We start from the raw sequence: 13,415 nt of genomic DNA, 5'->3' as shown, positions 1-13,415 counted from the left end.
TAGTGTTGGCAGGGTACCATGGAGTGTACCAGTGTTGGCGGGAAAGTCACTGCATTCTACATGAGAACTCAATGTCTCAAAAGACATTCTGAAGCAGCAGCTGACATTTCCTGTTGGGATCTGTCCAGTTTCTTATCTCCCAACAACCACACCTTCTCCTTTCTTGAGAGGAAATGGCTGTGCATGAAATGCATATGCTAATCTAACAGCCTACAAACAAAGTGCAACGCAATGGCTGCATCCCCTTGAAAATACATGAGTAATCTGCATAATACATATAATCAGTTTTATTATCAAAATGCTTAGCTTGGTATGAAAAACTTTGCACATAGACACAAAGTATGTAAGGTTTTGAAACTCCTCAAGTGAGCTATAACACTAAACTGAGCCATGCTATGTATCCATAAAAAACAAAATCAACATTTCCATGTTAGAAGTTAGAAAATACAAAAATAACAATACAGAAGTCATTATTGACTGTGGGCAAATAAGCATCCACAACATCAGCTGTCATGCATGTATGTAATGTTCCTTAATGTTTTCTGTGACACCTGCTAATAGTCATCTTCATCGATATCATCCTCATCAAGACCGTCACCAGTATCTGTTTTGACAATCAGCAGAGGGTTTCTGCGAGGACTCAGCTCTAGGAATGTCCCTGTGCGGGCAGTAGCTGTGGCTGTGGCAGGCTGTGAACAGTCGCTCTCTGCCTCTCTCTGTGCACTGCTCCTGGAATGCCTGCTGCCCTGAGGCTGTGCTGAAATCCACAGCCCCTCCTCCACCCTCTCTCCCAGCTCCTGGATCAGCTGGCTTGGGCCAGCCACAGCAGAGGGGAGGGCGCAGGGCTTCCTCTCGGCTGATGTGAGAGCAGCACAGGACTCCTGGTGGATGGAAGGGGAGGCTGGGGCAGCCAGGGCAGGAGATTGAGGGTAGTCAGGCTGGGGCTGGATGGGGATGGCCTTGGCTCGCTCTCCTCCTCCTGCTCCTCCCTCTGTTCTGTCAGCACAGTCCTTCCCTTCAGCCTCAGAGTCCTCACTCTCCTCAGACGAGTCGCTGCAACTGTCGTCGCTGTCGGACTCCTCTCCGCTCTGTGACTGAAGAGTTCTACTGGAGCTTTTCCCCCCGTCCTCCACCTTCTCTTCTTCCTCTACCAGCGCCGCCGCCATCTCCAGCACCTCCAACTCCAGCTCCAGGTCTCTTTTCCGTAGGGACACTTTTTGTAAGGGATCAGCCAGAGCTGTCACCTTCCTGGACCTGACAAAGAGAGAGAAAGACAGGACGGGATGAGAAAGTACAGCAAATATGGATCAGTTTATTTTTTTAAACTTGGAAGCAAATATTTACAAATCCCCCAAAAGACTACATAATCTATTTCAAGAGCTACTTGTCCAACACTTGATGAGTAGTAGGTATTACGACTATGCTATATGTCTGACGGCACTGCCTACAAAAAAATATAGCAACGAGATCTCAATCTACAAATCTAATATCCATTACCCAAATTCCAGCCTCATCTGAATGCTAAGTAGACAGTGATTCACGGAGGCATGAGCTCAATGAAATATGGAAATCATGTTTAATAATGTAGGAAGATGAGTGTGTCTGATATGCAGGTTCTGCCCCTCGAGTCTCCCACTGAAGCTCTCCCTGCAGGAGATAAGAGCAAGGCGGATGACAGAGTGCTACACGCCTTATACATTATTCATGAAGCTAAACCAGCGCAGGATGTTGCCAAAACTCAAGTGGCTGCTATTCTTCCACGGTGCAGCCGATCGGCCTTCATTGCCATGATGATTACCAGCTGACCTCTGCGCGGCTCAGGACGGGTCCATTCAGGGAGAGAGAAAGCACATGAGCCTGCGGTGGTCCACAGCCATTCAGCTCCTCACACTCAGCCACACTGTGCCCCTGCTGCCCTCCCTGGCCCAATTAACCCACCGCTGAGAGCCAAGATGGCTCCTTATTACCGCAAAGCCTTAATGAGCTCCCACTCCGGGGATGAAACCGTTTACACAGCCAACATAGAGGGATGTACTCATTTAGGACCTCGGGAGACTGTGTAAACAGATCGTATAGCTAGTCGTCGTACTCTATCAAAGAAGACATCTCTCCTAGGCCTATATGCCGATAAAATGTCCATTCAGGAAATAGGGGGAGTAACAGTACTTGGAAAGTGTGGAGGAAAAACAAAACAATTAAAGGAGAACAACTACTGACAATGAGTAAGGGATGGCTAGGCATAAATACAACCAATAATAACACCCCCACCACTGCGTGTGCAGAGAGTCAGACCCAACAAGGAAACCGTAGAAAATCTGAACTCATCAAGAGGTGCCACAGTGGCTCACGGGTCTGGTACCCATATTCATACCCACACATGCAGTCATTTTTGGGGGCCCATTTTGCCCCCCTCCCACACCTTGCAAGCAAAACATTTTAGCAGCCCCCACCTCCTGACAGCAAGCGGATACTTTTTTTTGTTGTTTAGGATTTAAATTTCCTGCAACTCTCCACATTTTGCCATGGGGCGTAGAGAAAATATTGCAGTTTTAAAGCAAGTTTCCTGCAATTCCCTACATTTTGCCATAGGATGGCAAGAAATGTTTGCAGTTTTTAATATGATATCTGAGTGAGAGTGACTAACAAATTCAATTGGGGTCCACCGGTCGGTAATTCGACCATGATTACTACAAGATTAGATAGCTGGCTAGCCTAACTTATCAATCTAAAACATTTTAGCTGACATGGGCTAATTGAGTGACTGTCAGAGACTGACATAAGAAAAAAACTGCTGATGGACAATTACATTTCTAATTTGTGTATTCTACTATTCAAAATCTCAACAGCAAATGGAGAGCCCGACTGAGTTCTGAAAAGAAAAGTGTATATGTACACCACCAGTCAAAGGTTTAGACACACCTACTCATTCAATTTTTTTTATTTTTTTTTACTATTTTCTACATTGTAGAATAATAGTGAAGACATCAAAACTATGAAATAACACATGGAATTATGTAGTAACCAAAAAAGTTAAACAAATCAAAATATATTTTATATTTGAGATTCTTCAAATTAACCACCCTTTGCCTTGATGACAGCTTTGCACACTCTTGGCATTCTCTCAACCAGCTTCATGGGGTAGTCACCTGGAATGCATTTCAATTAACAGGTGTGCCTTCTTAAAAGTTAATTTGTGGAATTTCTTTCCTTCTTAATGCGTTTGAGCCAATCAGTTGTGTTGTGACAAGGTAGGGGTGGTAAACAGAAGATAGCCCTATTTGGTAAAAGACCAAGTCCATATTATGGCAAGAACAGCTCAAATATGCAAAGAGAAACGACAGTCCATCATTACGTTAAGACATGAAGGTCAGTCAATACAGAAAAATTCAAGAACTTTGAAAGTTTCTTCAAGTGCAATCGCAAAAACCATCAAGCGCTATGATGAAACTGACTCTGATGAGGACCGCCACAGGAAAGGAAGACCCAGAGTTACCTCTGCTGCAGAAGATAAGTTCATTAGAGTTACCAGCCCCAGAAATTGCAGCCCAAATAAATGCTTTACAGAGTTCAAGTCACAGACACATCAACATCAACTGTTCAGAGGGGACTGTGTGAATCAGGCCTTCATGGTCGAATTGCTGCAAAGAAACCACTACTAAAGGACACCAATAAGAAGAAGAGACTTGCTTGGGCCAAGAAACACGAGCAATGGACATTAAACTGGTGGAAATCTGTCCTTTGGTCTGATGAGTCCAAATTGCCAAGAATGTGCAAAGCTGTCATCAAGGCAAAGAGTGGCTATTTGAAGAATCTGAAATATAAAATATATTTGGATTTGTTTAACACTTTTTTGGTTACTACATGACTCCATATGTGTTATTTCATAGTTTTGATGTCTTCACTATTATTTGACAATGTAGAAAATAGTAAAAATAAAGACAAACCCTTGAATGAGTAGGTGTTCTAAAACGTTTGACCGGTAGTGTATATATTGAGACTGTTTAGGTTAAATACATAAAAATATGTTTCCTGATCTTTCTTATATCTCTCAGATATAGGACAGACACTTCAGAACAAACTTCCTATTGAGATTTTTTGGGGGACGATCTGTTGTTCCATGAAGAGAATCTGTTATTCAATGCATTTGTATGGGCTAACATTATTAAGGCCAAAACATTTTTTTCATCAAATAATTGTTTTATATATTGTTTTTATACTTCAAGGGGTCTTCAAATTCAAAATCAAATAGCTAAATGATCATTGGTATGACCTTCTTAAAACAATTCCATATAGCTTAGTAGAACCTCCCCTGCATAGACAGGGCTTAGACTTATGGGTTAAGCCCTTGCTGGAGTTGAGCAGGCTGGCTGACTGGTTCTGGCTGGACAGCCTCCTGTAGCACTGCAACTTCAAAGCAGAGGCCCTCCTTCATCCCCCTCCTCCCGCATTCTCTTTCCCCCGTGGGAAGTCATTATTGAGTTAGCATTGGAGAGGCTACGTGCTTGTTCCCTCCCCTCGCTCCCCCTCTCCCTGCGCTGCGGTGCGAGAAGCCCAGCTTGCGGTGAGTACAAAGGCTGCTTTTGGAGGGAAGGAATAATGTTGTACACAGTTCAGTCATTACTACACCAATGTTGTGGGCTCCCTTCATTAACTGAGGGGCGGCTTTTCAAGGTTGGAAAACTTCTGTCGACACAAAGACGCTTCCATCTGTCAGACAACAAACACAAGAGTCCTTAGATGAGGACAGGGAGCAGGGGGGTGGTGGGGGAGAAGGACAACTAGACTGAGTCAATTACAGACTTCCATTTCTTTCATCAGCCTCATTCAACACATGTTCCTACTCAGACTTTTTAGTTAATCTTAGATGTACAAATTAATTTCACATGGACAAGATTTGTCGAGGGAGTGTACATTATTCAATTGATGTTGTGGATGGACAGTCAGACACTGTGTTTGCTAACTGTATGCCATTTGATTTGTCCAACATCTAATTTATGGGACAAAACGTAGACGGTAGTTGCTTGTGACAAGTAGGCCTGTTTTATAAGGCTGAAAGACTTATAAATGGATGCTTGGATTTCCTGACTTACTGAGTTTGATGGAGTGTTTGAGGGAGTGTGTGATGAAATGTGTCATGTAGTGTGTGACGGAGTGTGTGAGTAACACTGAAGACCTGTGTCAGAGGCATTAGGCCAGGGGTTCCGGAGGGCCGCACTGAAAAATTCCTCGCCGTCAAAATTGGCAAAGAATAGTCCTCTATCCATTGTTTTTGGAATTTTCGATGCTCCCTGACTGTCTAGCTTTCATTTAGATTATTATTAGTGAGCTGGACACAGTCAAGAAACTATATAAATGTAGGTCCATTATCATTTCTACACAGTTTCGATTTGGTTAGAGTTATTTTTAAGTATATCGAGTTTGTTTCCCCCCTCCCCCCGCGGGCCGTATGTTTGACACCCCTGCATTAGGCTATATAACACAGTAGGGATTGTAATTTAAGGAAGTGCTTTCTTACTGTATAGAGAGACCATTAGTTCATGTGCAACATGAAGAGACCTGGTAGAACTGCCTGCAGAGCTTGTTGTTTACCTACCCTCCTATTCAAAACAAGGACACAAGGAGAGGAAGTTGCCTCATATAAAGCAAGGCTGCATCATTCCTTATTAGTGTACCACTGATGTAACAACACTGTGTTTCTCTCTCTGCGTGTGTGGTGGGCTGCCTGTGTAAGTACACAAAATCTGGACGTCATGCAGAGAGGATATCTGTAGTACTTCTCCCCGTTAGTTGTGAGACAGTCTTGCATTTGTTGAGCCCAGCGGGACACAGAGACTATCTACTGTCTCTGTGGTGGGGAGGGCTCAAAACACACAGACCATATACACTGAGTACACAAAACATTAAGAACACCTTCTCTTTCCATGACATAGACTGACCAGGTGAAAACTATGATTCCTAATTGATGTCACTTGTTAAATCCACTTCAAATCAGTGTAGATTAAGGGGAGGAGACTGGTTAAAGAAGGATTTTTAAGCCTTGAGACAATTAAGACATGGATTTTGTATGTGTGCCATTCAGAGGATGAATGGGCAAGGCAAAATATTTAAGTGCCTTTGAACGAGGTAGGTGCCAGGCGCACCGGTTTGTGTCAAGAACTGCAACGCTGCTGGGTTTTTCACGCTCAACAGTTTCCCGTGTGTATCAAGAATGGTCCACCACCCAAAGGACATCCAGCCAACTTGACACAACTGTGGGAAGCATTGGAGTCAACATGGGTCAGCATCCCTGTGAAACGCTGTCGACACCTTGAAGAGTCCAACTCAATATTAGGAAGGTGTTCCTAATGTTCAGTATACTCAGTGTACACCATCTATCTACTACATCACAGGACCCAGGACAGGACAGGCTCCAGACAGATGAGTGTGGGTAGAGTACACTAGCAGCTGCATGAAAAGGATTACAACCAGGGAAAATGTATCCAAAGCTCTTTCACCTGCATTCCGCCATTTCTAAGAATAACAACAACATACAACTGTCCAACAAGCAATTTGCCATTCCTAAAATAACCTCAGTGCACCTGCACACCCACTGGACACTGAGTTGCCAGTCCCTGTAGCATTACAACCACCAGCCAGACCCCAAAGGCTTAACCGACCCACTTAACTGACCATTGACCTTGCCGGGGGGGGGCTAGTTATAGCAGCAGCAGGTTGTCCCTGTGGGGAGCCCGTGTCCCCTGAGGGCCTCCTGGGACTGTGGAGAGGAGAGCTCTCCTCTGGGCATTGTCATGCACACAATGTGTGTAGAGGCTGAATGGATGGGTGTGAGTGAGAGAGAACAATATCCTTGTTTCCTCCTCCAAGACTAGCAAACCCTTGAGCTCGACACTCACAGGTTGCCATGGTTTTTGCTCTGGAATTAAATTGACCCAATTAATTGATTGTGCGGCAGACAACGGGTAGAGGGGGAGGAATGTGTGAGTGCTGAAAGAGGAAGGGGAAGTTAGAGGCCTGCTGATTTCACTGAGATACAGTAACACAACACTGATCTGATTTGTTGGACTGTTCAGTGGTTCCAGTCAATCTACATTTGACTCCTTCCAAGCCTTTTGATGAGAGAAGAACAGGAAAGGCCGAGAAAGAAAATGAGGACTGGGTTTTCATTTCAGTCTTGCAACATTGCAGGGGTTTGGCATCGGAGGATCATCAAAACCACCCATTGAAACAAATGGTAAAGAGGTGTTTCTATTTGCTAGTGGCAATGTATCTGATGATACATAGATATCTGTAAATTACACAAATTCCCTGGGTAATGTGGAAACTGTTGTAAGCACATTAATAATCCTCTTTGGTAAACACTTTATCAGGACAAATAGAAAATGGTGTCAGAATGATTTCTCCACCCTCATACTCCTCCTGTTGACTGGAGAGTGGACTGTCCACTTGTCTGTGTGCGTGAGTCTGTGGAGGGAGAGGGTTTCACTGGAGTCTAAGTCACTGTGAAGTCTTTATGATGCTGTAAATTTGACTCTGGTCTCAGCAGTCAGAGGGACTTTAAGAGCATGAACGCATGTGGCACAACCCAGAGAGAGCCAGACAGTATAAATCAACCCACCGAGCAACGCATTCATAAATCGCTGTGTCCATCATGAGCGGCTGATCGTGTCTGGGAGTTGACTGTGGGGAGGATTGACAAGATACAAGATATAGATTACATCTTATCTTACCACAGGACTCACAGGGACAGACAGACAAATCACTTAGCAGGAATGACAAATCCGTCATGGGGGATATCTAGCAGGGAGGAGAACAATGCTTATACAATCTGTCATCAAACCGGTCACAGGCACAAACGTCTGCCACAACAAACCACAAGTGATAAGAGCACTGTCTATGCAAACCACAGCTGGCTGTTGCTAGAGTGCTGCCTGCCTGCCTTGTCATCTCCCATCTAGACTACTGCAACTCTGTTGGCTGGGCTCCCCGCTTGTGCCAGCAAACCCCTTCAATTTATCCAGAACGCTGCAGCACGCCTGGTGTTCGATCTTCCCAAGCTCTCCCATGTCACCCCGGTCCTCCGCACACTCCACTGGCTTCCAGTCAAAGCTTGCATCATCTTCAAGACCCTGGTGCTTGCCTACGGGGCAGCAAAGGGAACTGCCTTCAGGCTATGGTCAAACCCTACACCCCAACCCAAGCACTCCGTTCTGCCACCTCTTGTCTCTTGGCCCTCCCACCCCTACAGGAGGGCAGTTCCCGCTCAGCCCAGTCAAAGCTCTTCTCTGTCCTGGCACCCAAATGGTGGAACAAGCTTCCCCCTAATGTCAGGACAGAGGAGTCCCTTCCCATCTTCCCTACCTCTTTAAAGAGTATCTTAAATAAATCCCACACCATACTTGCTACGATTGGGATATGTTCTCACCGTGAATGCACTAATGTAAGTCGTTCTGGATAAAAGAGTCTGCTAAATTATTTATTTAAATTTTTATGTAAATGCCTGCTAGCTCAAAGAAAGACAGATTTCCTCTCTCTGCTGCTTTGAATGGCAAGTGGACTGCTCTCTTTTATTACACATTCAGAAGGGAAAGATATGTAGTCTGTGCAGCACAACAATAAATAAAAGGTATGAAATGTCTATCTGGGAATAGATTCACAGCAACAAAATGAAATGGAATGTCCGGGCTCTAGAGGTTTTCCCAGCCAGGTGGCCTGAGGCTGCATCTTCAACAGGAGAGGGTTAGTAACTCTTTCTGGATGCTGGACAGCCTCTGTCTCTGCTGATACCACAGCTGATATGAGCCAGGTCTCAGGGCAGAAAGAAAAAAAGCTTAGCTTTGTTTATCGACTGAAATACGTAAACAGAAAAGGGAAATGTAACAATTCAATCACAGGCGAGCACGAGGACTAATCCATTTAATTATTGATGTGGGGTTTCAGCCAGTGGAAGCCAGCTTGTTGATAGGTCAAGCTGACATTTGGCTCCAATGTACAGCGGTGGAGGGAAGGGAGCTGGATTGGAAAGCCCTTCTGCCGTTTCATCTCCTTGACTCTGACTGAAATGAGACTGATTGAGTTTTCCAGTGGCTTGACAGTGCTGCTGCTCTGCTGCTGCTCAAAGCGTACGCTGAGCTGAGAGAGAAAGCACTTAAGACCAAGACTCCGTTCTCTTCGTCTGCTGCAGCGAAACAGACAGACCGACCGACAGGGACTGCAGCTCTCCACCATTGATTTTTACACATCTATTATTAAATTGGCCGTCGAGGCGTTTTCTTTTCCAGAGAGAAAAGCTCCATCAAACACCCGGCAGAGCTGTTATCATGTCTGCATCTGGGCGCTGGGCCTACATCATCACTGGCACACACTTTTCATCTGGCTTTTTCCAGACTAGCACACCACTCGGCTGAACCCCTGCCATGAGTAAAACAGAGCTCATTACCGAATAATGCGCTTGCAGGATTACATTTTCAATGTGTAAGTAATTGTAAAATATGTACAAGGGTGAGGAAAGAGCCATGCATGCTATATCAAATAGGGAAGAAACTACACAGATCTCTCTCGAGTTGACACACATCTTGTACTGCACAGTGCACTGTCCATCTGCTTCTCCTCATCTGTGTACTGTCACAGAGGCTTCAGTCTCAGTCAGCGAATGATTCACTGGGACTCCACTGCAGCACTGAGGGAGACAGTACAGTCCACACACTCTCCAACGACACCTTTGACAAGGGAGAATGGATACGTCTCACAATGGCTCTGTCAGTCAAGTGGCCGTGCTGTGACAAATTACTTGTCTAATCCTCTCCTCCAGTGCAGCGCATTGAAGCATCATGAGAGCTGAGAGCCACTTTGCTTGGCCTCAGGACCTGGGAGGTAATTATGCTCTAGGGCTGAAGGTCCCTGCAGAGAGCGATAGAGGAAGGGGGGTAGTGGACTTACTTGACCCTCTGGATCCATATGCAGTAGTCTGTGATGTAGAGGTCATTCAATATGTAGGCCGGCTCATTCTCCCGGAAGACTTTGTGAATATCCAACAAGCACTTCAGGACACAGGCTTTCCCTGGACAGGAAAAACAGAAGGAGTAGAAATTGAAAAACTGTATTATTCTATGGCAATGTGAGGAATGGTCAAATATAGCAATGTTGCTAGCAGGGACAGCAGTTCCTAAAGGCTTACAGTCTCATTGTTCCATACAGCCTTCCTTCAAACTATAGGCTGAACAGGCTATGGGAGATCATGTGAGCATACTATTTCAGACCACTGACAGTCATTTACACACATGACAGAGAGAGCAATTAATCAACTTTCAGGTCCCCTTTATCTAGTCCATATAGTCCAGAAATGCAACTCAAGTGGGCCAAGATAACAAACGGTTAATTTCATACCGGTTTATGAAAAAGATAATTGGCCTGATTTCCCTCAAAGGGAAAGCCAAAGATTACCATTACAAAAAGGGACACACCTGGAGGGAGCCACGTTTGATCCATAACATTTGCTGCCACAAAACCCAGGCATATAAATAGCCCCTTGGTGGGACACAATTGGCCCATTGCAGAGCACGGAGGTCTACAGACGATCCTCCTGTCCAGTATCCACCTCCAGGATTGGCTGGCAACAGCCAGAGACATTCCAGTCCATTCAAAATAAACAGCACACCTTAAACAAACATTTGGTTCTCATTTAGAGCATGAGCGCTCACAGAGGGTGCAGAGAGAGCGGAGAGCTCAGCTTCCAACTCCAGGACCAGGGCCAGGACCCAGAGCACAGAGACACAGCTCTCCTCTCCCTGCTTCCAAACTCAAGGCACCCCCCCACATCCCTGGAGGTTTTACTTTTCTCTCTCTATCTTCCTGGGAGCGATGGAGACAGTGATTTTGTTTCACCTCCAACCATGCCATGTTTTGAATCCTGCACTCGTCTGTTTTTCACACTGATGACAAGTTGAGCCAGTTAAACATGTTGGTGGCGAGCCGTGGCTGATCCCTGGAGAGGGGCAGACAGACAGGCAGGAAGAGTCTGGCCCGGGAGGGAGGTGCATGGGCACAGCAACACAGCTGCCACAGGGGCACTGGCCACTAACATCCATCATGGCAAGGTGACAACACAGCATAGGCAACACATTTATACACTGTAGTCAAGTGTACACACATTCCAAACACTGCATGTGCATTCCTAATGCTGCGCAGAAAACATTCCATTGGCATCACTACCACACTGTACATGGTAACAGAACACTTCAAGTGTTTCAACTACTGGGAGGGCCATGTGCACTCCAACAGCATACATAGCCTACTGTACTAGCTCATTACAGTGGCGACTCAAACTCTTTCTAGTGTCATATTGAAGTAGAGTGCTGCTAAATTATAGTCAGCTAAATGTTACAAAGCCAAGGGACAAGTAAAAACATGACACAGGGAAACGCAGTTAAGCTACACAGAGGAACCGCAATTCCGGAACATTTCCGGCTCAGTATAGGCTACCCAACTCCAGTGGGTCCTTCAGTCAGCTACACGACAGCGGCCATGCTAAACCCTCCCTACCTCCCTACCCAGGAGGCCCTGCTCCGCTCTCCCTGCCTGGTGGCCCATTGGTTCCAGCCACTTAGCGAGCAGCTGGATGAGCTCCTTGAGAAGGAGCGTCCGTGCTGCCAGAGGGCTGTTCAAATATTTACCCCGGATAACATTTCCTTTAGGGCCTTAACGTGTGGCTCCCACAAGGCATTAATGGGTTAGTTTTCCTAATACCTACCAATGTTTGCTTTCACAGCCATTTAAATCAAGTGCCTTAAATTAGAGCACACATTCCATTAGCTTTATCCTGACAAATGAATTAGCGGTGTGGAGGAAACGCGTTGTGCCTTCTCAGACGTACGCCAGCCAGCCTGCATTACTGTAGCTTTACAGTTCATTAACGAGAGCCCCATTACTCACTCTCACTCACCTGATGCACGTAAATAAAGAACATTGCAGAGGCAAACTCATTTAAATGACACTTGCAATTGTTGGCCTGCTTAGACCAACGATCACCAGTTAGGCTAGTTTGCATTTTCCAGCACAGAAACAAAATGGGTATGCGACTGTTGAACAAATGTCCAGCGTCAGGTGAGAGATTGAAAAGCTTCATTAGGCTATAACAGGTGAAGTTGTGTTTGTTTCTAGAGGATGAAGGTATATAGTGTAGCGTAGTACAAGGAATCCCCCTTCAGTGATTACCTGGGATTCTCTGATTCCCTCAGCCAGTCTGATCTACTCATCTCCTTACCTAACGAGGCGCAGAAATGTAATCTGGTGCTTAAAATACCTTTAATTTGCCATCATTTACAAGCGTTCAAATCCCCACAAACTGGGTAATCTCACCCCACACACATCCTAAATGTGTTTACATAGCAGAGCCTTCATTTAGCTACCTGCGGGGCTTTGATTTAATGATTACTCTTTGCTAGGAGATATCAAAGTCAACAGTCCGTATAGAACAAATCCACACTTCCAGCTTGGAGAGGTTGCTCTGCTTGTGGTGGTATGGTGATGTATGACTGTGGGTGCATGCTGGCTGTAAAGCAGTCTTTCTGTCAGTCTCCAAAGCACTGAACAGACAAGCTGCAGCCCACAGCTACCATGCAGGCTTTGCCTTCCAACAGAAATGCATCAAACCGCATAATGTCCCTCAGGAGTCTCAGAAAACAGTCCAGAGACATATTCATTGGGGGGGAAACAAGGCCGTATTGAGGGCTTTATAATTTGGCCATGACACGGAGGCTGCCAATAGCTCTAACCAGCGTGCACAAAGGGGCCTTTGAGGTGTGGCGGTGCCTGGCTGCCTCAGGTCAGGGGTGAGAGGTCACAGAGGGCAGTCTAGACTCACCTGACTGGAAGATCCGAGCCGCATCCTGCACGGCTGCAGAGACCAGGGCAAAGTGCCTGTAGAGCGGGTAACACAACACCCTCCTCCCAAAGGACACCAGGACCTCCTGCAACGAGCTGTAAGTCTGAAAGGCAACAACAAAAAGACATGCTGCATTTTCCTCATGGCCACCCACTATAAAAAGACTAATGTTACAAAACAAGATAAAGGGACTTCACTTCCTCTTAATATGCTTGGCAGCCTCTTGCTTTTCTCCTTCCCTCCAGCACTAAGCAGGCTAGGCTAGCCCACTCCTAATTGCAGTCATTGGTAAACTAATTACTCCTAACAACTTCCCTTTCATAGAGGGGGAAAAAGGCGAGGAACTCTTAAACACCTTCTGCAGCCGCCGCCTTTAATTGTTGCTGGTCCTTAATCACCGCGTTAACTCAAGGCTTTTCTCTGCTTTTCTCTGCAACGGTGGACAAAAGAGCTGAGAGAGAGAGAGAGCACTCTTTTTATTCAGCTCCCTAGCGTGTTAAAAGTGCGCTCAGAGCGAGAGCGTGACTCGTTGCAT

The 13,415-nt window shown here is 45.6% G+C and overlaps 1 protein-coding gene across 1 annotated transcript; it reads right to left on the bottom strand.

Annotated features, from left to right (window-relative positions):
- Positions 1-272: 272 nt before the first annotated feature.
- LOC311121277 (uncharacterized protein) lies at positions 273-12,983 on the bottom strand (the record flags this gene model as incomplete). Its single annotated transcript, XM_084195786.1, has 3 exons — positions 273-1,254; positions 9,937-10,057; positions 12,860-12,983. Coding segments are annotated over 3 exons (945 nt in total), but the record flags the coding sequence as incomplete, so codon positions are not given.
- Positions 12,984-13,415: the final 432 nt, after the last annotated feature.

The sequence above is a fragment of the Coregonus lavaretus genome (assembly GCF_964263955.1).
Source record: "Coregonus lavaretus genome assembly, contig: HAP1_SCAFFOLD_2150, whole genome shotgun sequence".
Lineage (NCBI taxonomy): Eukaryota > Metazoa > Chordata > Actinopteri > Salmoniformes > Salmonidae > Coregonus > Coregonus lavaretus.
The sequence above is the reverse complement of the archived record's forward strand: the minus strand, read 5'-3'. Positions and strand labels throughout refer to the sequence as shown.